The 22,666-nt window shown below is 47.3% G+C and overlaps 2 protein-coding genes across 5 annotated transcripts; one reads left to right on the plus strand and one right to left on the minus strand.

The window, feature by feature from the left end:
- Positions 1-650: 650 nt before the first annotated feature.
- naa50 (N-alpha-acetyltransferase 50, NatE catalytic subunit) lies at positions 651-10,173 on the minus strand. Of its 2 annotated transcripts, none has more exons than XM_066699067.1 (5): positions 9,885-10,173; positions 5,792-5,925; positions 5,386-5,505; positions 5,031-5,097; positions 651-3,062 (listed from the first exon to the last, which is right to left on the minus strand). In XM_066699067.1, exons 1-5 carry the CDS (start codon positions 9,890-9,892, stop codon positions 2,885-2,887), a joined length of 507 nt encoding a protein of 168 aa, XP_066555164.1. In that variant the 5' UTR covers positions 9,893-10,173; the 3' UTR covers positions 651-2,884. The 2 variants fall into 2 exon arrangements, with proteins under 2 accessions (XP_066555164.1, XP_066555163.1); XM_066699066.1 differs by having other exon boundaries at positions 5,792-5,928; positions 9,885-10,171.
- Positions 10,174-10,913: 740 nt separating this feature from the next.
- Positions 10,914-22,432, plus strand: atp6v1ab (ATPase H+ transporting V1 subunit Ab). Of its 3 annotated transcripts, none has more exons than XM_066699061.1 (15): positions 10,914-11,069; positions 15,688-15,782; positions 15,874-16,002; positions 16,337-16,551; positions 16,639-16,776; positions 16,973-17,124; positions 17,437-17,599; positions 17,841-17,949; positions 18,486-18,608; positions 18,729-18,843; positions 19,349-19,412; positions 19,600-19,803; positions 20,034-20,128; positions 20,455-20,626; positions 20,833-22,432. In XM_066699061.1, the coding sequence occupies exons 2-15, from the start codon at positions 15,701-15,703 to the stop codon at positions 20,923-20,925; spliced, it is 1,854 nt and encodes a 617-aa protein (XP_066555158.1). In that variant the 5' UTR covers positions 10,914-11,069; positions 15,688-15,700; the 3' UTR covers positions 20,926-22,432. The 3 variants fall into 3 exon arrangements, with proteins under 3 accessions (XP_066555158.1, XP_066555160.1, XP_066555159.1); XM_066699063.1 differs by lacking the exon at positions 10,914-11,069 and adding an exon at positions 12,534-12,554; XM_066699062.1 differs by lacking the exon at positions 10,914-11,069 and adding an exon at positions 14,091-14,264.
- Positions 22,433-22,666: the final 234 nt, after the last annotated feature.

The following is a 22,666-nucleotide window of genomic DNA, read 5'->3' on the forward strand; positions in this document are numbered from 1 at the left end:
GTCCTTTACGTTTTGCTGTATTTGAGTTCCTACTACAGTTTATGTCATATTGTTATTTCTTAAAATACTCTACAGTATCTTTTCAAAAAGTGTTTACGGTTCCTTGAATAAGGTTAGCTTGGACAAAAACGTCAACAATGCAAATAATGACAAGTGTTTTCAAATCGAACCAATTATAAATCGATCTCTATTGGACCACTGTTGCAGTGAGGAGTGCGAGATTGAATTAGATGTTAAGGAGGATTGTGAAAGGAGGCCGAGTGCTGTGCATTCTGTCATTAAGAGAGATTTAATTAGGGGGAGGTCGGGATATCTGAAAGCCAACAGTGCTGTGAATGAATTCATTAAAAACAGACAGAAAGGGGACTTGCCAGATATAGAAGACAATGACAATGATGTCTTCAAGTTGCCCTCATCACAGCAGTCAGTCAGCATGGTATCTCTCTAGGAGAGGTTCAACTCCCACTGTGAAAGGCTTTGTTCAGCACTTAAGGTCCATGGTCTCCTAGCCCTGGAAGTATCCACTTTTTCCTGTGCTTACCCACTTTTAGGCAACCCCGACATTAAGCTAATCTGAGCTTGCGTTATATTTTCATATTCAGTTACACAAGACAGAAGATATACAAGCACACCACTGCAGAGACCATCAGTTAATGCAAATAGTATCCTTTTTATTCAGAAGTTAAAAAGTCTTATAATATAGAGCTCCAGAAAAGATAAAATTCTTCAAAGAAAAAGAAAGAATGAAGAAAAAAAAACAAGAAAAAAACCCATCATGCTTTAATTATAATGGGAGGGGAACATCACCAAGCTGGATTGTACAGGGTGCTTGTGTCCTCTGCAGAGTGTTTAAATAGTACAGGGTTTGAGCCTCCAGCACACAGCTCCTGGGCCAGCCAGTTTCCACAGCAGGGCCAGCGAGCCGTACCTGGTGCCGCCCAGCAGCCTAAACCATGTGGCACAGCGCCCCAGCACACCAGGGACCTCAGTACGAACCATTCACTGCCTAACCGTTATGCTCCAGAGGAATTCTCACCCACAGCTTCCTAGACCTTTGCAGCATGGATGGAAGGAAGGAAGGAAGGAAGAAAGAAAAAAAACAAGGGAAAGGGGGCTGGTCAGCAGCAAGGGGAGGGGTCACACTACAGCCCCACTAGAAATCTGAACCCCAAAACCCCAACGCAGAAGGACCATGACCTCCCAACCCTGTGAGAAAGCATCCATTCAGGAGGGGACGAGGATCATCAGCACAGTGTTGGTTCAGGCCTGTCTGCACGCTCCTCTCCAAGATCTATAAGACTGAGCTGCACTGATAAAACAGACTGGATGGCGGTGTTCCCCCCTTGTAGTTTTCATCTTTTCATTTCCTCTCTATGCCTTGGTACACAAACGCTGACGTTCAAATCAGTTTAAAAAAAAACCAAAAAAAAACACAAGACTGCTATTGTTTCGCACAAACTATTCAATTAAAAGGAGTCTCCAGCAGTAAAACGTTCAAATGACGAAGCGGGGAGTTGCACACGTGTGCGCTTGTGTGTGTGTGTGAATGAGTGAGTGTGTACATGCATGCAAGTGTGAGCGAGCATGTTCAAGAGTGCATGCATGTGTGTGACTGCACATTTGAATGTGTGCATGCATGTGTGCACGTGTGAGTGAGTGAGAATGTCAGCATGTGCATGAGAGAGCAGCAGGTGCAGTTCTCTAACACTGGGCTCCCTAAGAGCTGCTGCTGCAGGGGCTGGATCCTCCGAGCCCAACCCCTGTCCTGCAGGGTGATGGTTCTCCTAAAAAAAAAAAGGCCCGGTTAACATCTGCATCATTTTGGCACCGACTCTGGCATCTACAGCCACCTGTCTAAGAAGCAACCGAGCCCATCGGTGCCTACCTCCACCTCCATCTTCACGCTCAGCTGCCACCCTGACAACATTCCCAAGCTGTTAAAGCACCGCTGCCGTGTCTCTGCAACTAACCCACCGCAAGCGCCCCCCCCCCCTCTCACCTGGGTCACTACCCCCATACCCCCACAGGCTCCACACCGCCACCAAGATATTTCACTGTGGACTTCAATCCCCATCCCTCAGTCCCTCCTCCCCCCACCCCGACAGGCTGGGTGTTCCCAATCCCCTTTCTGTGTTAGAGCTAACCGGAGGGACTGGATCCCACAGACATGGCTGAAAGAACGCAGTGAACGCATTTACTCGTCGCAAAACCATTCAGTCTTTAAAAAAAAAAAATCAGTGCAGTTTTCTTCCTCCTTTTTACCCATGTTGTCTAGTTGCGTTCTTCCTTTTGCCCCACTGACGGAACACAACGCTGAACATCCCAGGCGCCGTGTTATTCGCTGCTGTGGACCCACAGCCTCCCACTACCGTCACTCCTTTCTCCGGCATCAGCTTTTGTAAACGGCAAAGATGCATTTCCCTAACCTTAATGACCAATTTTTACTTTAAAATGGGTGGAAAAAAGACCAAAAAAAAAAATAGACTAACAACTCATAAACCTATAACTCCCACCCTTCAGAGGGCTGCTCCTGGTAACTTCCTTAAACACTTTCTTCTGATGCACTTTTGGATTCTGAAACCTTACGATTGTTTTGTCATCAAACTCACCGAATGAAACAAAAATAACAATAATAATTATAATAATAATAATAATAATAATAATAAAAGGAAAACATTAGAACGACTCCATTTTGTTTTTGCAAAAGAAATGTAGCGATTTTTTCTTTTCTTTTCTTTTCTAGTAAATTTAAATGTCCCTTGAAGAAAGTGGTAAATGTTTCGTCGACCATCCAGAGTTCTCGCACTGGGCGTCTGGTACAGTTCTGGCGCTTGGGCGAGAGAGAGCGCGAGAGTTGTGTTGTTCCTAGGTGAGTCGCCTTGCTCTAGTTGGCTTTCTGCAGCTCGCTGCCGGGGGCTGGGCACTGGCCCTTCAGGGTCTTCTGCAACACGTGGGCGTCCGCCGGCTCTATCCTCTTATAGTAATTCTTTTTCGTTTCTATAATCTCGAACCCGAACTTCCGGTAGAAGTCAATAGCAGATTCGTTGCTGATCTGGACATGCCTGCATGGGAGGGAGAAGGATAATTAATAAATAAATAAATAAATAAATAAAGTGAAGTTAAACTCAGCTCTTGGGATGATGTCTGTGTTGGGTTATGGTAGCTGTAGGGTCATGCTTGGAGGTGTTGTACAGGGAACTGTATTTGAGTTTGTCTAGGAGAACACTTTAGAATGGTCCTAATGACAATTTATGTTTAGATCCTATCAGTCAATGTGGCGATAAAGGTTCCCAAGCTCAGATCAAGACCTGGGCCCCATTCCTCATACCTGGTTTAACTAATTCATGCTAACCAGACATTAGCCGATTTAATTTAAGTCAGGCTGTCTCTGTTCCTCGAAGCCGAATAGAGGCTAAACTTGTCTCTTTAACTGGATCCCGATTTAAGAAATCTGTGTGCGTGCGCGTGCTCGTGCTCATGCCACCTCACCAGGGAGGACTGCGGAGCACAGAAACACTGATCTGCACCAGAGATGATGTCAAAACAGAGAGCAACTTGTGTCAGCCTGGCTGAGCAATGGAAAGTTTTGAGGAATATAAAGACATGTTTTGCAGCTAACTACAACACTGCTGCTGCCACCAAGTCCAGAGAGGAAGCATGGAAAAAATCACTTCAATATATATTGTAGTAGGCTGTTTAAATTTAAATTTAAATTTAAATCTGCATGCTTGTAGTAATAGAATATAACACAGACAGGGTTTGTGGCATCAGAATGATTAGCTCTCTATTGTTTTGTCATTTTGCCATTTTTCTTTTTTAAATATATATTTTAGTATTATGTTGTACTAATTAAATCTGATATAAATGGTTTCTTCGCCTTTTTAGCAAAATGAATAGGATATTATCCCATCATATTGAAGTATGAGATTAACACTATTAGATCACTTCATAAAACAAATATTTGAGCAATGATTTCTGGCAAATAAGATTTCCTACACCTTCCTTGAATCTGACACAATGAGTCTCTGAATATACTTGAGTTGTGCACAGAGCCTGGACACTTGGGTTCAATACTTGAAATGAGGCAGGTGGATTCACAGATCATATGGGAATAACTGAGGTCAAGTCATGGATGATGTACAGTATTATCCAAAATCTGATACCCTACTGTCATTGCACAGGCATTGTATAGGCCTAGTTGTCATTAAAATTGTAATTAAAATCATAATTTCACAGCATTAATGTACAGGTGCTTATTTCCTGAGGTGCCATCATGTGGATCTGACTGTACAGCACCAATGACTTTGTGGATCTCTGCATAATAATGTAGTCTATAATACAATAATAATAGGATTATCTAGTGATTAAATTGCATACAACCTCGTATCAGCAGCTCTGAGTAGCTACCGAGTAGGAATGCGCCACTAGCAAAAAGCACAGTGCTATGCATATAGTCTGCGTTATTATCAAAGCACGGCTGTGCCGGGTGGCGTGGCCACTGTACGGCTCAAGTAGATTTATTAGGTAAATTATACCTTGCTGACTGAATCTGTAGCGCTTAAATAGGAAAACATATGAATTAAGTAAATTATCTTCACGATCTCTCAGTACTTGTTCCCTATGAAAAGCTGATCCAATTAAAATTGCCCCTCTCTAAGAGAGGGCATTGCCATTTCAGAGGGGTGTGTAAAGTGCTTTCATTGGGTTGAAGCACAAGCTTTTCTGCACAGATCCAGCTAATTCAGAGTTAGCCTGCGCTGGAGCAGGTTTACGATTAAGTATGTGTTGCTATAGTAACTTACTCAGCAGGACATCAAGCTTGTTTCGAGAAACAGAAAAAGACAGACTTCTGTCAAGGTATCCTCAAAGTTATCTGGCTAACTCTATTAGCCAGCTAAGAGTAACTGGGCCCTGTTCAGAGTCACAGGCAAAACCAAAACCCTGCTGTAAACAAGGAACTCTTCTGTTTAATACTTCAAATGTTGATAGGGTTTTTTATTTACTTATTTTATTTTATTTAGCCGACTCACAGATAGATGTTGTCGAAGGTGCCATCCTTCTCACAGATGTTTAAGACGTGGTTCAACATCTTTGTTCCTGGGGAGGGACAAAGTATAACTATAAACACAAACACACACACACACACACACAGGAAGAAAAACTCGTAAAGAGTTTCGGTACATTCGCTACCACCACCACAGTGCCATTGGAAATAGAACAACTCAATGAGCTGATGGGAAGGCCAAAAAACACTAAAGTTTTACAAACTTACTAATACAATTACAAGTAACAATACTAATGTAAAATATCTCACAAGCACTCAGCCCCTCTACACAAAGTCCCCGTGCACAGACGGGCTGCGAGAGCAGAGCGCTGGGGCCCTACCTATGCCCAGTCTACGGTACGGGGCCAGGCAGCCCAGAGTCATGATGTAGAGCCGCTTCTGGTTCTGGGAATGGTCCACCCTGCAGCACACTGCTCCCACTGCGATGTCATTGAAGTAGGCTGGAACACAGGGAAGCACAAAATCAGTGGCGACACAGTGGGAACTCTTACGCCTCAGAGCCCCCCGCCCCCACTGTCTCAACAGCTCTCACATCTAGACCCACAAATCCCTGCCGCAACGAGCTTACCAGATCCTCTCCTTCCCTCCTATATCCCTCTCTACCCTTCAATCCTCTCTTCTTCCCTCCCCTGCCACATCCCACCCTCCCATCTCCTCCCAGCAGCCCCTTTCCTACCCTGCAACCCCCCCAACCCACATCCCTCCCCTCTCCCTCCTTCCTCTCACCTAGCTTGGCCAGCTCCCCCACCTCCAGCACATCCTTGTAGAACTTGTCATTGTAGCTGACAGGGAAGATGACCTGGTTCAGCCGCTTCAGCTGCTTGATGTTGTGTGGCGTGACGTCTCCCAGCTCGATCCGGCTACTGGAACAAAACCAGACTGGTCAAGAGGCGCAGGGCACCACAGGTCAGCAGTCAACCACACACTTACTCTGTGCCATCCCTCACAACCAGCTGCTCCACACCGCTCCCCAACTCAACCTGTTCACACCCAGTCTTTTTGAACAGCGGCTAACGAACAGGTGCCTAGAAGACTGACATATAAACACTATCCGGAAAGCGTATTCTGAACTGTGATGCTGCAGTTTGGTACAGAAAGCAGAGACCTTGAAATATAAGTCCTTGTATTACATCACCAGGTGACTTGCTCCATGTTAAGGCCATACAGGATCCTGGAGCCCAACCCCAGCCAATGGCAACATTTCAAGCAAGGCCTATACAAATCTACCACCCCACCCCATCCAGTTAGTAGAAAAGCATCTATAAACCTTAACATAAGCCTACATTTACAGGGGGCTCTAACTGAAACCCTAGCCTTGACCCAACTATAATCCTAATTTCATCAGAACATTTTGAGTTTAGAGTTACTACAAACATTCTCTCTAAAAAACACCTTCATCCATATTCCCAATGTGAGTTTAGCTTGTTCACATTTTCCAAGACTGATTTTTCTTCTTCATTAATTTTAACACCCAATTCTTCAGTTCATACAGATAAATACACCTAAACAATATTCAGAATCTGAATTGAAAGGCGAGACCTCACACCCTGCACTATTGTATTGCATTCGTAAGCTGCCTGCCGCAAATTAAGTTTACCATTGTCAAATTTCTATCGCCATGTGTGCAACATTTGGAAAAAAAGAGTATCTTATTAAATATCTTAAACAAATCAATAATTCCTAGCACCATTACACAGATGCAGATCAGGACCAACTCGGTAGACCACTGAATGTCAGTTTGGTTTAAATGTTTATAATGGAGCGGGTGGGCAGGAGAGGATAGGGTATTACACAAGATTTCACCTTTAATAGTGATGACTGAGCCCTGAAAAGGTTCTGAAACACTGCAGTAGACCATCACTAAGTTGAAGTGAACTCAATGTCACTTTAGCACACTCAATAAAAAAAAAAAACTAACCAAATAAAATGCCAACCACTTTGACGGAAACCCCTCCCTGTCCGACTCCAAGCTTGGCCAGACCGCAATGTCACACATTTCCACTGGGCTCCAGTTGCAGCCCGAGGTGACGGACATGTTTAAAGCCCCCTATAAAAGCTGCAAACAGACTGCCAGAGCAGAAATAGACCCTGTGTGCGGCCTCAGCACTGAGCAGGCCCTATCTCCCCCAGTGACCCTTCCCTGAGGGACATGTCAGACACCAGGTACCATGAAGTTACCCCAGAAAGTAACATCGCCATGGCTCCCAATACACGATCTCACTCAAAATTAACCGACTACTAGCCGATTTGTTTAATGTGAATTTGTAAAATGTTCTTGCAGTGCTCATATGTAATTTATTTGATATGCACTTGGAGAAGTGTTGCTTCGCACCAGCCAGAGACCTCTGTGTAGACTGTGCGTGTGGCCGGCCTGCTCCGGGACTTCTAGCCGGGGGCAGGTGGGGGGAGCAGGGATGGCTGCCATCGGGGGACAGACTGGAAATCCCCCTGCCCCCCATGCTCAGCAGAACCAAGGGCTTCAGATTTTACCAGCTGCAAGTTCATTTCATTGTGTGTGTAAAATTATACAAAAACAGAAAGGCTCATTAGTTTAAATAAAATGTCTGTGTATGCAAATTTACAAAAAAAAAAAAAAAAGGTAAGCAGTATAACACTGTCTGGTGCTGGCTCACCTTCAACAGCTAGCAGCTGGTAAATGCAGAAGTAGCTCAGGCCACTGTGCAAGGGGAGCAGAAAACCACATCTCAGCAGAGTGCACACAGGCCCCAGTGCACTCTCTCCACAGCCAGACGGCCTGCTAGCCAGCAAGCACACAGCTGCACAGGCCACCTGGGCAGAGCTCACTGCTGTCCCTGCTCTTTGTTATTGCTGGTTCTGTTTAACTAGGTTGCTCTTCCATTAACTCATGAACAGTTGAGAAAAAGGGGGGGTGCTGACATGGAGGCTCCCCCTCCTCTCACTCAATGCAACCGAACAGGTCACCTTTGAGTTAGGCTTAAACCCAAAGATACGTGCCATGGCCAGCCTAAGACTGGGGTGAGCTCCAGGTGCTGCCCAGAGTGGCGGAGCAGCAGGCTGAGCTGGGCGACAGTGGAGGTTCTGCACTGGTCAGCCCACTGCAGGTGATCTGTCCTCTTCAGATTGCAACTGACAGATAATATAGTGCCGGATTACAAGGTTGAAATAGTGCTTGATCTATGGCAAATGCTCTTCCAATCTGTCCCAGCGTACCCTGGATGCTGCTTTGAAGGGATTGCTTTTAAAAGGAGTCACAGAACACAGTTAAAGAAAGAAACAATGAAAAGTAATGCACTCTCAATGAGGGTCTAATAGAAGCAGTCATTTTATAGTGATAGGGTCACTATAAAACACAGCGTCTAGGTACAGCGCTCGGGGTGGATCAAGGAGCCCCACACTCACATGCTTGGCACGGTTTACACTCTCAGCTGGGCAAGAGCACTGCACCCCAGTCAGTCTGCTGCTCCACACATATCCTGCTAGCCGCTCGTCTTGGGGGGGGGCAGCAGTGCCGGGTATTTTTAGGGTGCTGAGCACGCTCGCCCTCCGTTTTTAAAACAACAGCTGCCCCAGTCACGTGCCATGTCATCTGCCGGAGCAGGAGCCGAGCAGCTGGGAACGGCAGTGGACTGGCCTGGCAGGCTGAGACAGCCCATTCCCTGTGCACTGGGCTTTGGAAACTGAAGGATGGGAGTTCAGATTGGTTTGTTTTAAAAACTTGGGAGATAACTGCATGTGTGTTTCAATCAGAACTAGGACGTTGATATTCAATGGGATATACAGGGGGGTTCTCCTGTATAAATCTGTACATCTGGCACTATAATCCAGTTTGTTTGTGATGACACTCCACAATGTCTAAGTCAGCACTATGCAGCGGTTGTGCATGTGCAGACTATGCTGAGCTGAGCTGTAAACCCACGCGCGTGTCGTTCTACAGTGATCCACGGTGCGCGCGCGCTGGAAAGCCCGCACAAGCCTGCCGACGCGCGCGCCTGCCTGGCCCGGACCGCCAGCACTTCCGGGGTTACGTGCTGCACTTTACCTGTTGATCTGGATCGGTGTCCACCTCCAGCACATGTGCACCGACACGACTAGCCCGTCTTAAAAATGCAAGTAACGGGCGAAACCTATTGCAGAATTGTTTTTGAGAAGTGTACAATTTTAGAAACTTTAACGGTTTCTCTTTAGTTTGACATTCAAACCCGAAGAAAAGGTTTGAAGTGCGCCGAGAATGCAACATGAGCAGCTTTCGCTGTCCGCGTCCAGTGCGTGTAATTCCGTCCAGACACGCGTGGATTACGAGACGCGCACACACCCACGGGAGCACATTCGCGTCCGCTCTCTGCAAATGAAAGGTTAACTTGTGCTCACATGAGGCACACGCCGCTCACAGTTAAACTGGATAAAATCAACAATAATCGCAAATAGGCGAGGCGATCGGCGATGGAAAACCAAAAAGTGCAATTCTAAAAAGCGAGTTCAAATGACCAATACCACGTTTGCACACTCACGGTGAAGAGAGAGATTGTCCAAAAGGAAAATGAAAGGATAACTACGGACTTTTTTTTGCCTGCTAACGTGGTCCGACACACAGCGTTCACCAGCAGGACCGAATCACGCGTGTCGGTAACACCAGAAAAGACGTGCTGCTGCTGCTGATGATGATGATGATGATGATGTCGTTGGCAGATCTTCCCCCCCAGCACTGGGCGAGCACACTGAAAGCTCGTTGCATTGCATTGCATTGCATTGATTTCAACCCCTCCACCAAAAAAAAAAAAAAAAAAAAAAACTTTATCCGTGCAGAGGACAGAAACGTGTCGGGACGGCGTTCACTCACCCTTTCATGGTGAACTGGGGCAGGTTTCCCGACTGCTCTACGGGTAAAGGTGACAGTAGTGTGGCGTCCGGGGGTGAATTCGGGCTGAGTTCGGGTGAGGATCGACTCCCGCAGATACCCTCTTCCACATGGATCTGTCTCACTCCCTCCTCCACGGCACCGCACAGACAGCTCAACTCTGACCCCGCTGGCTCCACACTTCACACCAAAAACGGTCTTTCCCTCTGACCACGATAAAATATACCGGGCAGCTACGACCGAGACACTTAGGCCCCGTATCGCTCGCCCCGTGTCCTGGAAATCAAAAGAAACTCGGATTTATTTGTTTCATATTTTGTCCCAAAAAAGGACGTGACCTTTGACTCGTATACAGGGGAGGTGTTTTTTGTAATAAAAGCATTAATATTTACTTATCGGATATATTTCGCATACTGTTGCAATGAAATAACATTATATACCGAAGGTTGTGATTTTATAAATTGATACACATTTTTTTAATCAATAACCCAGGCTCGAGTTGAGAACGTCACGTGACCAGGAAGAAAACCCCGCGTAATACATGTGTGGATATTTCTTTATTACGCAATGCAAACAACGAAACCACTGTTTCTTAACAAATCCCCAAAGTATCAGTTAATAAACATGGGTGATTAAGTCTAATTTCATCAGTTTACGCTTCTGTGAAAGCACGGTGGCAGATATGATAATGAATGTGAGATTAGGAATTCTGCAGCAATGTTTCATGCCATAATGATCTTCTTACAATTACGACTGTTACAAATGTCCCCAAGTCCTTCTTTGGAAATTATATCACCTTCCTCTTTTTGTTTATTCAGATTATTGTGTCAAGCAATCGTCTGGTAAACAGACACGACCGTGGTCCTCCGCTATCCCACAATGCAGGAGTAGCCGGGTGACGATGTAGACGGCATAAGTGCTCATTTACATCATTGTAAAGGAAGTTGAGAAACTGATCACTTAATGGCCGCCATCTTGGCTCTGGGAACCGCCGCGTTTCAGTGAGAGCCCCAGTCCGTTGTTTGAGCCTCTATGGCGACAGTTTCTTCACAGCCCGAGCGGCGCAGCTCCGAGAGAACGACATCAGCTGACTACCTGCTGTCGTATCGCTGACAAATTCTTATCCAAGGAAGGGGAAAAGGCTTTAAAACACTGGAGCTTGGAAAGGTAATGCGACGATTTTTACAAATTATTATTTTAAAACATGCTTGTGTATCTATGTGCAATAAAATACACCATCGACGTGCATCCGACATTTAAATAATATACACAAATGAACAAATACAAATTGCACCATTTATACATCAGCTGACCTTATTGCCACTGGGATGACAGACCAGGGAGACAGATGAAAATACAATAAAACATTGCGTCTTTCCTCGTAATAATAAATATATTTAGATCCAGCACGCTGTGCCTATAATAATAATGACATATCTGTACATGTTAAATCATGATCGTTTTTGGTTTTGAACGGAAACCTCCTGATCTATGAAAAGCACTTTTATTAACCTCTTAAATAAGCCTCCTGCACAACATATCGCTGTATCAGGAGAAGCAATGATTCATTTTAAACACTATGGTCCAGCATCGGTGTTTTAATATCTAAGAAGGCCGACATTTATACTATATTACAACCCGATTTAAGATCAGACTGTTTAATTGCATGCGGAGATCATTATAAATATAACGCTGCTGGTGATTTTAATTACGATGGAAACCAATAGCACTGTGTGGTTTTGTATTTTAATATTAGTCATTGGAAACAAATGGTGCTACAGCCACATATGACGGCAGTGTTTAAAAATCAAGACATTACATTGGAAAATGTATGTTGTTAATTCCGTTTCCCTCCTACACGTACAGAACTGTGTCAATTAATTTCGCTACATCTGCCGCGAATCCTTTAGTCATGTGACCAGGGAGAAGGAGAATGCCCTCTCTGGAGGCATCGGAGGTACAGCACATACCACCATTTTAGTGCCGTCATTTGTGTTGTCTCCCAAGGGCCCTAGGCAGGTGTGTGAGGGGGTGCCTCACAGTCTGGAGCTGCACAACACAGCAAAAGGACCTGTCTGTTCGCTGTACAGTATTTATGGACCTGAATACTTGCTGTGTCATCGGGCCTGAAGCCATTGTCTAGTACTGTACTGGGTTTGCAATTTGCACCTTTGCATGTGGGTGGAAGTTTCCTGGTAATTTCTGGTCCTGGTAAAGAATAACTTAACAGATGTGGACAGTAAAGAGTGCTGATGGGAGATCACTTAGCAGCATGTGACCAGCACCAAAGGCTGCCGTACTGTGCTGTGCCGTACCTGTTTTCCATCGCAGATGAAGACAGGGTGCCACCCGAGCCTGACTAGAATGAGCTTTGTGATGGGTTCTCATTGGTTGTTGGGCCCATTCAAACCAATAGGCACTAGTGCTAGTCAGCTGCTCTGTAGTGATGGTTCAGACTGTGCTGTCCGTGGAAAGTGCATGAGGGCAATGAGTAAACGGTATAAAAATGAGATGTGACTGTAATGCACACTTCTGTTTTCCTTAGTCCCCCCCACCTCATCATCTGTTGGCTTCATTGACCAGTGCACTTATTCCACTGATGTGTCACTGCATCGTGATTCAGGGCTAATTCTGTGTATCAGTATATCCACCGTGAGTGATCCATTTTTTTTTTCTGGGAGGGGTGGGGGCTAGCATCATCAAATGTGGATGTTACAGGAGAGTCGCAATCCTGCAGGTTCTCCAGGTCTCTCTAAATGACCAATCATTGGATACATTGAACACAGGGGCATTTTGCCTAACTAAGACCCACAATTGGTTCAATTAAGCAGTTAACGATCTGGATAGAACAGAAGCCTGTAGACTCTGTGGCGCTCCAGGACCAGGGTTAGCCACCCCTGCACTAGATGAACAGAGCTTAGCATGCAGCAGGTGCGCTTGTTTAGCAAACAGAGGGGACACGCCAGATTAATCCCCAACCGTGTTGGTAAGGGGGGTGGAGGGCAGGAGTGAATCTTCACACATACAAGCAAAAGAGTTTCCAAGATCAACCAATTCATGAACTTAAACCTGCGAAGTTACAAAAAATGATTGGTTACAAAGTGCAGATACTATGTACTATGTAATACTACTACTATTAAATAATAATCATCATCATCATCGTAATTAAAGGCAGGTTTTCCTGGCACAGAGGAATCTGACTCTGGCTGCCTGGCTCCAGTGACATGGCTGTGCTGGCTGTGACCTGTAGCTGTCAGTATCAATAGGCTGACACTGCAGTGAAGCTGCCAATGCTGAGCCTCCCCTTGGCTGTGAGGGTCTGGCTAGGGAAGTGCAGTTTACTCTGTTGCAACCTTGGGAACTCCTCTGTCGCTGAGCCACCAGTTTCTCTTCTCTGTTGAGGCTTTGTGTCCGTTGAACTGTAAGCGAGAGCCAGGAAAGCCACTCAGGGATGTTACCGGGCTCCGTGTCTCTCGTGGGCCATTCCTGTGTGTGTGCTCTCGTGTGGATGGCAGGAATGGTGTGTGGTTGTGCCAACTGTTTAACATCTCAACCCCGGTGCCTTGTAGATTCAACCCCAGCCCACCGTTTATGTTACTTCACCACCAATCTGGTTAATTTCTGATTTAATTAGTGTGAAAGAAACCAAAACTCACCCCACCTCCTTCAAGGGCTCAATCAATTAAGAGATTTCTGTGAAACTTCTAGGATTTGCGTATCCCTGTGGGACTGGGTGACTGCTTAACAATGCTGACCCATCGAAGGACAAAAGGTCGCCGGAGGAGCGGGGGAGAACGGGCTGTAGTGAGGTGTCCTGTTGACGAAACCCTGATTACACACGGACATGCGGGTGCCTGAGTGTAGCTCTGCACGGAAGGACAGAGGCTCTGGTGTTTTTTGTTTGTTTCTTTTAATCTTATGTTTGTTGTTGGTTTTTCTGTTTAAGTGTTCTACACTCTAATATGAGAAGAGAATGGCAAGACCATACAGGAGTCGTGTGTGTGTGCACCAGTATTTGTGCAATATACTGTGCTTTGAGGAAACGCACCAGATTGTGTGGAAAGGGGGTGAGGGGGATTGGAGGAGAGAAGAGAGAGGAAGGGGGGGCTGTAGTGAAGTGTGTGTGTGTGTGTGTTGGTGGGGGGGGGGGGTTGTCTGTTATTGCGTGGGATGCACAAGCTCAGATTAGTCATCAGGTCAGCTGACGTGTGTTTGTGTGTGACTGGGATCTCTTCTCCCGTGGTCTCTGCGGCTGCAGTTGAGTCTGGCTCAGCCTCTCTGTGTTTCCCAGAGAAAATCCTGCTTTTGCTGTTCAGCTTCAGGAAGCAACCAGGCGTGGAGTCACAAGTGCAGCACGGGCCTGTGAGTAGAGGGAAATGCAGATTTGAGTGCAGATTTTTAATTTTTTGGGGGGCATTGATTGGTTTTGTATGTGAAAGAGAGTAGGCAGGCTTGCAGCAACTGTGTTTCCTGTAGTCTTGTGTAGCACAATTGTACAGGTGAAGTGATGCATTTATGTAACGGATAAATTTGTGAAATGGAAATCCTAGGACAGGCTCTGGCCTGCAAGCTGAGGTGTGTGTTTGTGTGTCTGGTCACCTTGCCACTGCGTCTGTGCTCAGAGCGGGAGACATAGGCTGTGATGCAGTGTGTGCTGGTGCTCAGCTCAGTGTCGGGAGGCCTGGACTCAGGCCCACTGGGAACTGCCAGGGATCCCAGCCCAGGGCTCTCACTGTGGGTATGCATCTACTGCCACACAGAGTGTATGCTGGTCCCCTCTCTCTCTCTCTATCCATTTATCTCTGTCTCTGTCTCACTCAGTCCCTCTCTCTGTCTCACTGTCAGTCTCTTATCATTGTCTCTAGTGGATCTATCGGTCTATCTTTCTGCCTTGTCTGTCTGCTGCATATATTCCCTCTTATTTGTCTGCTGTCTGTGATTGCATCTGAATGCTAGATCTATGTACTGTATCTGTCAACATTTTTTAACTCCCCTGAGGTTCATTTATAGCACAGTGCAATAGGAGTTAATTATTTTCTGTGTACTATTATAGCAATTGTAAACTTAATACTGTGTCATGTCCTTTGACATGTGAACCTAAAAACCAAACACACAAGAAAGCGTATTCTGTACTGTCTATCGATCTGTAGTGTGTCTGCACTGTACTGTGTATCTGGACTGTAGTGAAACACAGCCTGAGCACAGTGACTGTACAGTTGCATTTTCATCTCTCAATGGGGAAGTCAAATTTAATTTCTGTTTCTTGCATTATCAGCCTAAACATTTTTTTAAATTAACTAAATCCCCCCAGTGCTGTTCAGGGGAATCAGAGAAGCAAGCATTGTCTGTAGGCACGTGTTTAAGGTCCGGTCACCGGGGCCGTGGTGTGCGGTGGCCTGGGCAAACACAGTCAGCCAGCTTGGGCCGTGCACACTGTGCCCCAGGGCCCCCGCGTTACGCAGCCCTGCTGTCATTAACAGAGCTGTGTTTGTGTGTGTTTGCGCATGCTTGCGTGTGTTTGTGTGTGTTTGCGTGTGCTGCAGGCTCATCGCACAGGGAGTCGGGAGAAGGCAGAGGTGGGAGCTGGGAGGGAGGCACAGCGCAGCTAGGGCAGTGTCCCACATCTTGCACAAAAAGGTGTGGGGGGTGTTAATTGCATCCCCTGTACAACAACCAGTCTGAGCACACAGACCAGTAGCGCGAGTGAGTTCTGGAGCTTGGTTCCTTTTTTGTTTGTTTTGTTTTGCTTTTGTAATGCCGGTTTGTTCCCTCCCTCTTCCCTCAGATAAGAGTCAGCAATGGACTTCTCAAAGCTGCCCAAGATCCGTGATGAGGATCGAGAGAGCGAGTTTGGATATGTGCATGGAGTCTCGGGGCCTGGTGCGTTGTCAATTTATACTCTGTGCTGTGTGCACTCTGTGCTCTTGTGTGTGCCCTGTGCTTGTGCTGACTCTGTGCTCTCTGCCCACAGTGGTGACAGCCACCTGCATGGCAGGCGCAGCCATGTACGAGCTGGTGCGTGTCGGGCACTCTGAGCTGGTGGGCGAGATCATCCGGCTGGAGGGGGATATGGCCACCATCCAGGTCTACGAGGAAACCTGTATCCATTCGCCACATAGTGCCCACACAGGGCTGGGAGGAGGCAGTGTAGGGATTCTGCAGACTTGTGCTCGATTCAAGAAGGCACAGAGCTGCACCCTCCCATACAGAGCTTGAGAAAAGAATGAGAACAGAACGTTGTTGTTTATGATGATGGCGAGAATTTCTGCAGGCACCGCAGGCCAGGATGCCAGTGTGTCTGGAGTTGGTGTGGTCATCAGTGTGTCTGTGTGTTTGAGGATGGTGTGGTCATCAGTGTGTTTGGGGATGGTGTTTAGGCGTCAGGGTATCAGTGTGTGTCTGTCCGGTTTTCCTGAACGATGTCCCCCCACCAGCTGGTGTGTCAGTAGGTGACCCAGTCCTGCGCACAGGAAAGCCCCTGTCTGTGGAGCTGGGCCCTGGCATCATGGGCTCCATCTTTGATGGCATCCAGCGGCCCCTGAAGGACATCAACGACCTGACCCAGAGCATCTACATCCCCCGCGGTGTCAACATCGGCGCCCTCAACCGCCACATCAAGTGGGAGTTCACGCCTTCCAAGAACCTCAGGGTGAGAGTCTCTCTCTCTCTCACACACTCTCACACACATCCCCTCCTCACCTCCTCACATTCCTCTCTCTTTCTCTCTCTCTCTCAGGTTGGCAGTCATATCACAGGGGGTGATATCTACGCCACGGTCTTTGAGAACTCTCTCATTAAGCACAAGCTCATGCTGCCACCACGGAACAGGGGCACCGTCACCTACGTGGCGCCACCCGGCAACTACGACATCTCGGTGAGCTGCCCTCTGACCCATGGGCCGTTTCTGTATGAGCTGTCAAAGGATATATTGTTTTTTGTAATTCTTCTGTGCTCTGTGTTCTGTTTGTATCTGTGACAGTCTCTCTGTGTGTCTGTCCGACTATCCCTCTGTCTGCATGTCTTTCTGCCTGTGTGTCTGACTGTCTCTCTGTCTCTGTTTGTGATGGCAGGATGTGGTTTTGGAGCTGGAGTTCGAGGGGGTGAAGGAGAAGTTCAGCATGGTCCAGGTGTGGCCTGTCCGACAGGTGCGTCCCGTCACAGAGAAACTGCCCGCCAATTTCCCCCTGCTGACCGGTCAGAGAGTCCTGGACGCCCTCTTCCCGTGAGTAACCCCAACCATTTGTGTGTTTAACACGTTTTCTTAACGTATTTATTTTAATTTTACAGTTTGTTAAATGAAAATAATAAAGCTGCACAGACGCTGATTAAGCAGCTCCATTAACCCTCCTGATTTGTTGTGTCTCCTGAATCTTGCTGACAAACAAAAAACACACAAACCAATATTGTGTTGAACTGCTCCTGAAAGTGCCTGTGAGCACAACTCAGTGCTGTGCATCTGGCCCAGTGTCTGCAGGCTGGGGAGAGCTGTGTTTTTGTCTCACGCTCTCCACCCTTCTCCCCCTCTCTCTCTCAGGTGTGTGCAGGGTGGCACCACAGCCATCCCTGGGGCTTTTGGCTGTGGTAAGACTGTGATCTCGCAGTCGCTGTCCAAATACTCCAACAGTGAGGTCATCATCTACGTGGGCTGCGGGGAGCGCGGAAATGAGATGTCGGAAGTGTTGCGTGACTTCCCCGAGGTCAGAGTCCCGTCCCGTCCTGCCCACTCTCCATCTCTCCCTCTATCTCTCACCCCTTCCCTGACCCCACCCTGTCCCCTTCCTGAAGAAGGTGAAGTTCCCTGTAGTTACTATCAAGCCGAAGGAAAGACATTTCATTTCACGGCGGTGACAGTGTAGCAGTCAGTGTATCAGTCAGCCATGTCGTATTACAGCTGTCTCTGAGTGAAGTCCTGATTGGCTGTGTGTCCCTGCGCTGCAGCTCACGATGGAGGTGGACGGGAAGGTGGAGAGCATCATGAAGAGAACCGCGCTGGTCGCCAACACATCCAACATGCCAGTGGCTGCCCGAGAGGCCTCCATCTACACAGGTACCACATGGCCAATCACAGCACAGTCCCTGACAACAAAGGAAGCGCAAAGCCAATTGCAGGGCCCGTTCTAATCGACACCGTTACCACACAATCACAGCCATTACCACATTACCACATTATCATAATATAACCTCTAAATTCCTGTAGTATATCTTAGTGTGCGTGGGAGTGTACATGTATATACACCTGAATGGGAAGCATGAGAGACTTTGGTAATTTGTGTGTTCTTCAGAAAACATTGATCTGTTTTAGGATTTCCCTGGATATTTTCATTACTTTAGAAACCCATGTAATGACACGTTCATTCCAGTAGAGGGCAGCATCGTCTGTTCTGTGTGAAGTCCTTTTGAGGGAGTTGGGTCTGTTCACTGTCCACTGTACTGAACTACTGTAATACTTATATAAGCCAGTAGATCTGTCTCATTCCTTTTCTCTCTCTTCATTGCAGACTTTCTTTCTCGCTCTGCTTATGCCTTTCTCTTCCTCTCACACCTCTCTTTCTCTGATACACTCTTCACTCTCTCTGTCCACAGGGATCACGCTGTCAGAATACTTCAGAGACATGGGATACAACGTCAGTATGATGGCCGACTCCACCTCTCGCTGGGCCGAGGCTCTCAGGGAAATCTCTGGGCGTCTGGCTGAGATGCCTGCTGGTAATTTTACCCTGCACACACACTCTCACTGAGTGATTGAGCGATTGAGTGTTATAGTTCTTCTCGGGTTCCTACTAACTGATTGTGTGTGTCTGTGTGTCTGTGTTTGCTCGCCCTTAGACAGTGGATATCCAGCCTACCTGGGCGCCCGTCTGGCTTCCTTCTATGAGCGAGCCGGCCGTGTGAAGTGCCTGGGAAACCCAGAGAGAGAGGGCAGCGTCAGCATCGTGGGCGCGTGAGTACCCAGCAGACTCTCCTCTCAGGCAGCAGTTCCCCCATCCTAAGATAAATCTGGCACAGACCCTTTTGATAGGTGCAAATAAAAGAAGGCGATTCTATTTGCTATTAGGGGCGCGCACTGGATGAAGATCCCGCATGTGTCGGCAAACCCTTCTGCAAACTCCCCAGCGATGTGGCTGAAGCTGAAAGTTTGGGAACATTTAAAAATAGACTGGATAGGATCCTTGGATCACTTAGTTATTAATGGACACCAAACGAGCACGATGGGGCGAATGGCCTCCTCTCATTTGTAAACTTTCTTATGTTGTAATAAATCAATCAGTAAATAACAAAAGGAGAGGAACGCAACACCTGTCCTCTACAGCTATGCACCCCCCCTTAAGAAATCGCAAAATACTAATTTGATCCACTTTGATATTTTTCCAGACTTTTTTCTCTTTTTTTCCCCCCCCCCCACCCCCAACACCTGTGTCATAAAGATGTTTTTTCTGTCATTTCAGTGTGTCGCCCCCTGGTGGTGACTTCTCAGACCCTGTGACATCAGCCACCCTAGGTATCGTACAGGTAAAGTCCCAAGACTTTCCCTGGCTGTCACAAAAAAGACTCTTCTGCGAACTTGTTTGTGTTTTTGAAAAGCAATTTTTTTTGTTCAACACACAAAGGGAATACCACCCTGACCTATGGTTCTTACTCTCCCTCCATCCCTCCTCTCTCTCTCTTTCTGTCCCCATACCTCTTCCACCTCTCGCAGGTGTTCTGGGGTCTGGATAAGAAGCTGGCCCAGCGCAAGCACTTCCCCTCCGTGAACTGGCTGATCAGCTACAGCAAGTACACCCGGGCGCTGGACGAGTACTACGACAAGCACTTCCCAGAGTTCGTGCCCCTGCGCACCAAGGCCAAGGAGATCATGCAGGAGGAGGAGGACCTGGCCGAGATCGTGCAGCTGGTCGGCAAGGTGAGGAAGGGGAGGTGGAGATGATTTGGTTGATAGGGGGAGCAGGGGAAGTTGTGGAAGCTGGGTAATTTAAGGATGGGTGGTTCTCTCTGTTGACCTCTTTTGGACTTGGTGGCTCTAACCACTCATGGAGACCAGCAATGTCTTTGATTACTACCTTCTGGGGAAGTTTCATTCCTTCAGGGGGTTGTGCGTTATGTGTTTGTTTATTGCTGCTGTTCTTGCTGTAGGCCTCTCTGGCGGAGACTGACAAAATCACCCTGGAAGTGGCGAAGCTGATTAAGGACGACTTCCTGCAGCAGAACGGCTACACTCCGTATGACAGGTAAACACGCAGCGCCCCATTGCGCACACTGCACACACCTACCATGCTGCTTGTTGTCTATTCAACACCTCGGGGTAGGAGGTCATTAAAGGGCAGGACAGGGGAAACCTCCTCCCTTTGCGTTTGGTAGGGTGTGGTGGAGTCCCACAGTGAGAGGCTGAATGTGCAGTGGAATGTGTTTGGGCGTGTGCAGAAGGAAACCCCAGACACGTGGAGTCCAAGGATGTGGAATAAAAACCAGAAAAACGCCAGGACCAGGGCTTCTGAACTTTGTGGTATGGAGAATGAAATGGCCTCCTCTTGTTTCTCCTCCTCCTCTTCCACAGGTTCTGCCCGTTCTACAAGACAGTGGGCATCCTGTCTAACATGGTCGCCTTCTACGACATGGCGCGGCACGCGGTGGAGACAACGGCACAGAGCGACAACAAGATCACCTGGGCCATCATCCGGGAGCAAATGGGCGAGATCCTCTACAAGCTCAGCTCCATGAAGTTCAAGGTAGGCTGCCCCCACCCCCTTGCCAGGTCTCTGGAGCCACGACTGCACTTTCATGGCTGAGAATGACTTCTGCTTGGATGTTTCTGTGCTGTGTGCGGACTCCCGTGATGGAGGGATGTATGAGGCTGGAGATGGTGGGACTCTGAGTGTTGAGGTGTAGTGCAGCCCTGCTCCCTTCTCAGCTAACATTTGCCTCTGTCTCACAGGACCCAGTGAAGGAGGGAGAGGCCAAAATCAAGGCAGACTATGCCCAGCTGCTGGAGGACATGCAGAACGGCTTCCGCAGCCTGGAGGACTAACTCCCCCTGCCAGCTCCCTAACCCCCCGCCCCGCCCTTCAACACCACCGCAGGCATCAGAGCTCCCTGTGCAGTGCAGTATTCCACCAACGCGGTGTCCTGGTGTTTCTACTGAACGGGTTTTATTTTCGTGATCAAACATCAAAAGGGTTCCACTACGACTGAACATTCCTGAACTGTTGTGACCGTTTGTTTGGTTGTTTTTTGTTGTTTTCTTCTTTTCATTCTGCCGTATATGGCGCTGTAGTGGAGTAACCCTCCCCCAATATCTCTATGGCCACAGACACACACACACACACACACACACACACACTTAAGATGTCACAGCCTGCTGTTATAAAATTACATGTGGAAGTTAGGTAGTGAGTGATGTTCTGTGCTGTAGCTCCTGCATTAAGACAGCCTGCCGTTGTACTATATATATATATATATATATATATATATATTTTTTTTTTAGAAATGCCACCAGCAGAGTAGAGACGGAGAAGTTGAGGCGGCAGCAGCAGCGCGGTTCAGGTTTCGGTTCCCTGTGGCCCTGCCGTCGGGGGTGTTGGGCACTGTTCCCTGCCTAATGGGGAGGTGGGCTGCTGTACTGCAGGTTAGCCTGGAAGGCTGGGATGTAACTGAGAGCCAAACTGTGAATCAGACTGAATGGATGTTTCATGTTAGCAGCTGATATACAAGTCTGATTCAGCTGCACAAAAGGCAGGGGGGATTGTTGGGGAGGGAGTGGGGTTGGGAACAGTGGCCAGTTGAGACACATGACAATACAATCTAGACCGATCTGACTAGGGCACGGCTGACTGGACTGCAGAGGTGGTCTGTTGCTCCTGTGCTTTCGTGAGCTCCAGCGACATGTAGACCCCCCTCCCAACACACGCCATCTCTCCAACCCCTGTCCACTCAGCAGCCCTGGCATTTCACTCAGTCTTTCAGCACAGGGAAGCCTCTGCTCACCCAAACCCCTGCATTGCAAAACAGAGGGCCCACTGATCCCCTGCCACCCCCACCCCACTCAAGACATTTCCACCCGTTTCCCTTTCTACCAGGTAGCCATCTCATCTCATCTCATCTCATTTCATCTCATAGCTGTAGCTGTAGACCTAAATAAAATGTTTAAAAAAATACACAAAAAAAGAAAACCAATACAAATGGATGTACTTGTTGTTAATGTTCCCTACAAACAAAAGAAATAATTATATTTAAAAGAAGAAAATCAGACTTCTAAACTAGGAAGTGTGGAGTTTGAAAGCAAGGGATGAAACAGTTCTGTATTTATTGCAGGCAGGTGGCTGAAGCCTGACTGTGGTTCTGTATTTCAGGTGTTGATGTTTTTTTTTAATTTTAAGTATTTTGTTGGTTGTTTTTCTGATTTTCTTCCTCTCTTTAGTCACTCGTGTTTGCTGTGTGTGTGGGTGCACAGGGCCGTGCACATGTTCATGTCATATTCCAGTGGTATCCATGTGATAAATTGTTTCAGTCCCAAAGAATAAACTGTTGAAAAATGATTCCAATGAGTGAGCTGCTGTGTTTGTTTAGTTTTTTTGTCAGCATTTTTTCCACTACAGGTGTCCCACAGGTTCCTTCGGCACAGTTCTTTCTGAAGACTAAAAAGATCATTAGCACACGGAAAGCAGGTATAATAGTCGCAGAAATCCCAAGCATGAATTGGACTCTCGTGGTTACAGGGCATTTTGCTTCCGTCAACGCTGTGCCCGATGGACTCAAACCGAGTTTCTGCG

This window comes from Amia ocellicauda, chromosome 3 (assembly GCF_036373705.1).
Source record: "Amia ocellicauda isolate fAmiCal2 chromosome 3, fAmiCal2.hap1, whole genome shotgun sequence".
NCBI lineage: Eukaryota > Metazoa > Chordata > Actinopteri > Amiiformes > Amiidae > Amia > Amia ocellicauda.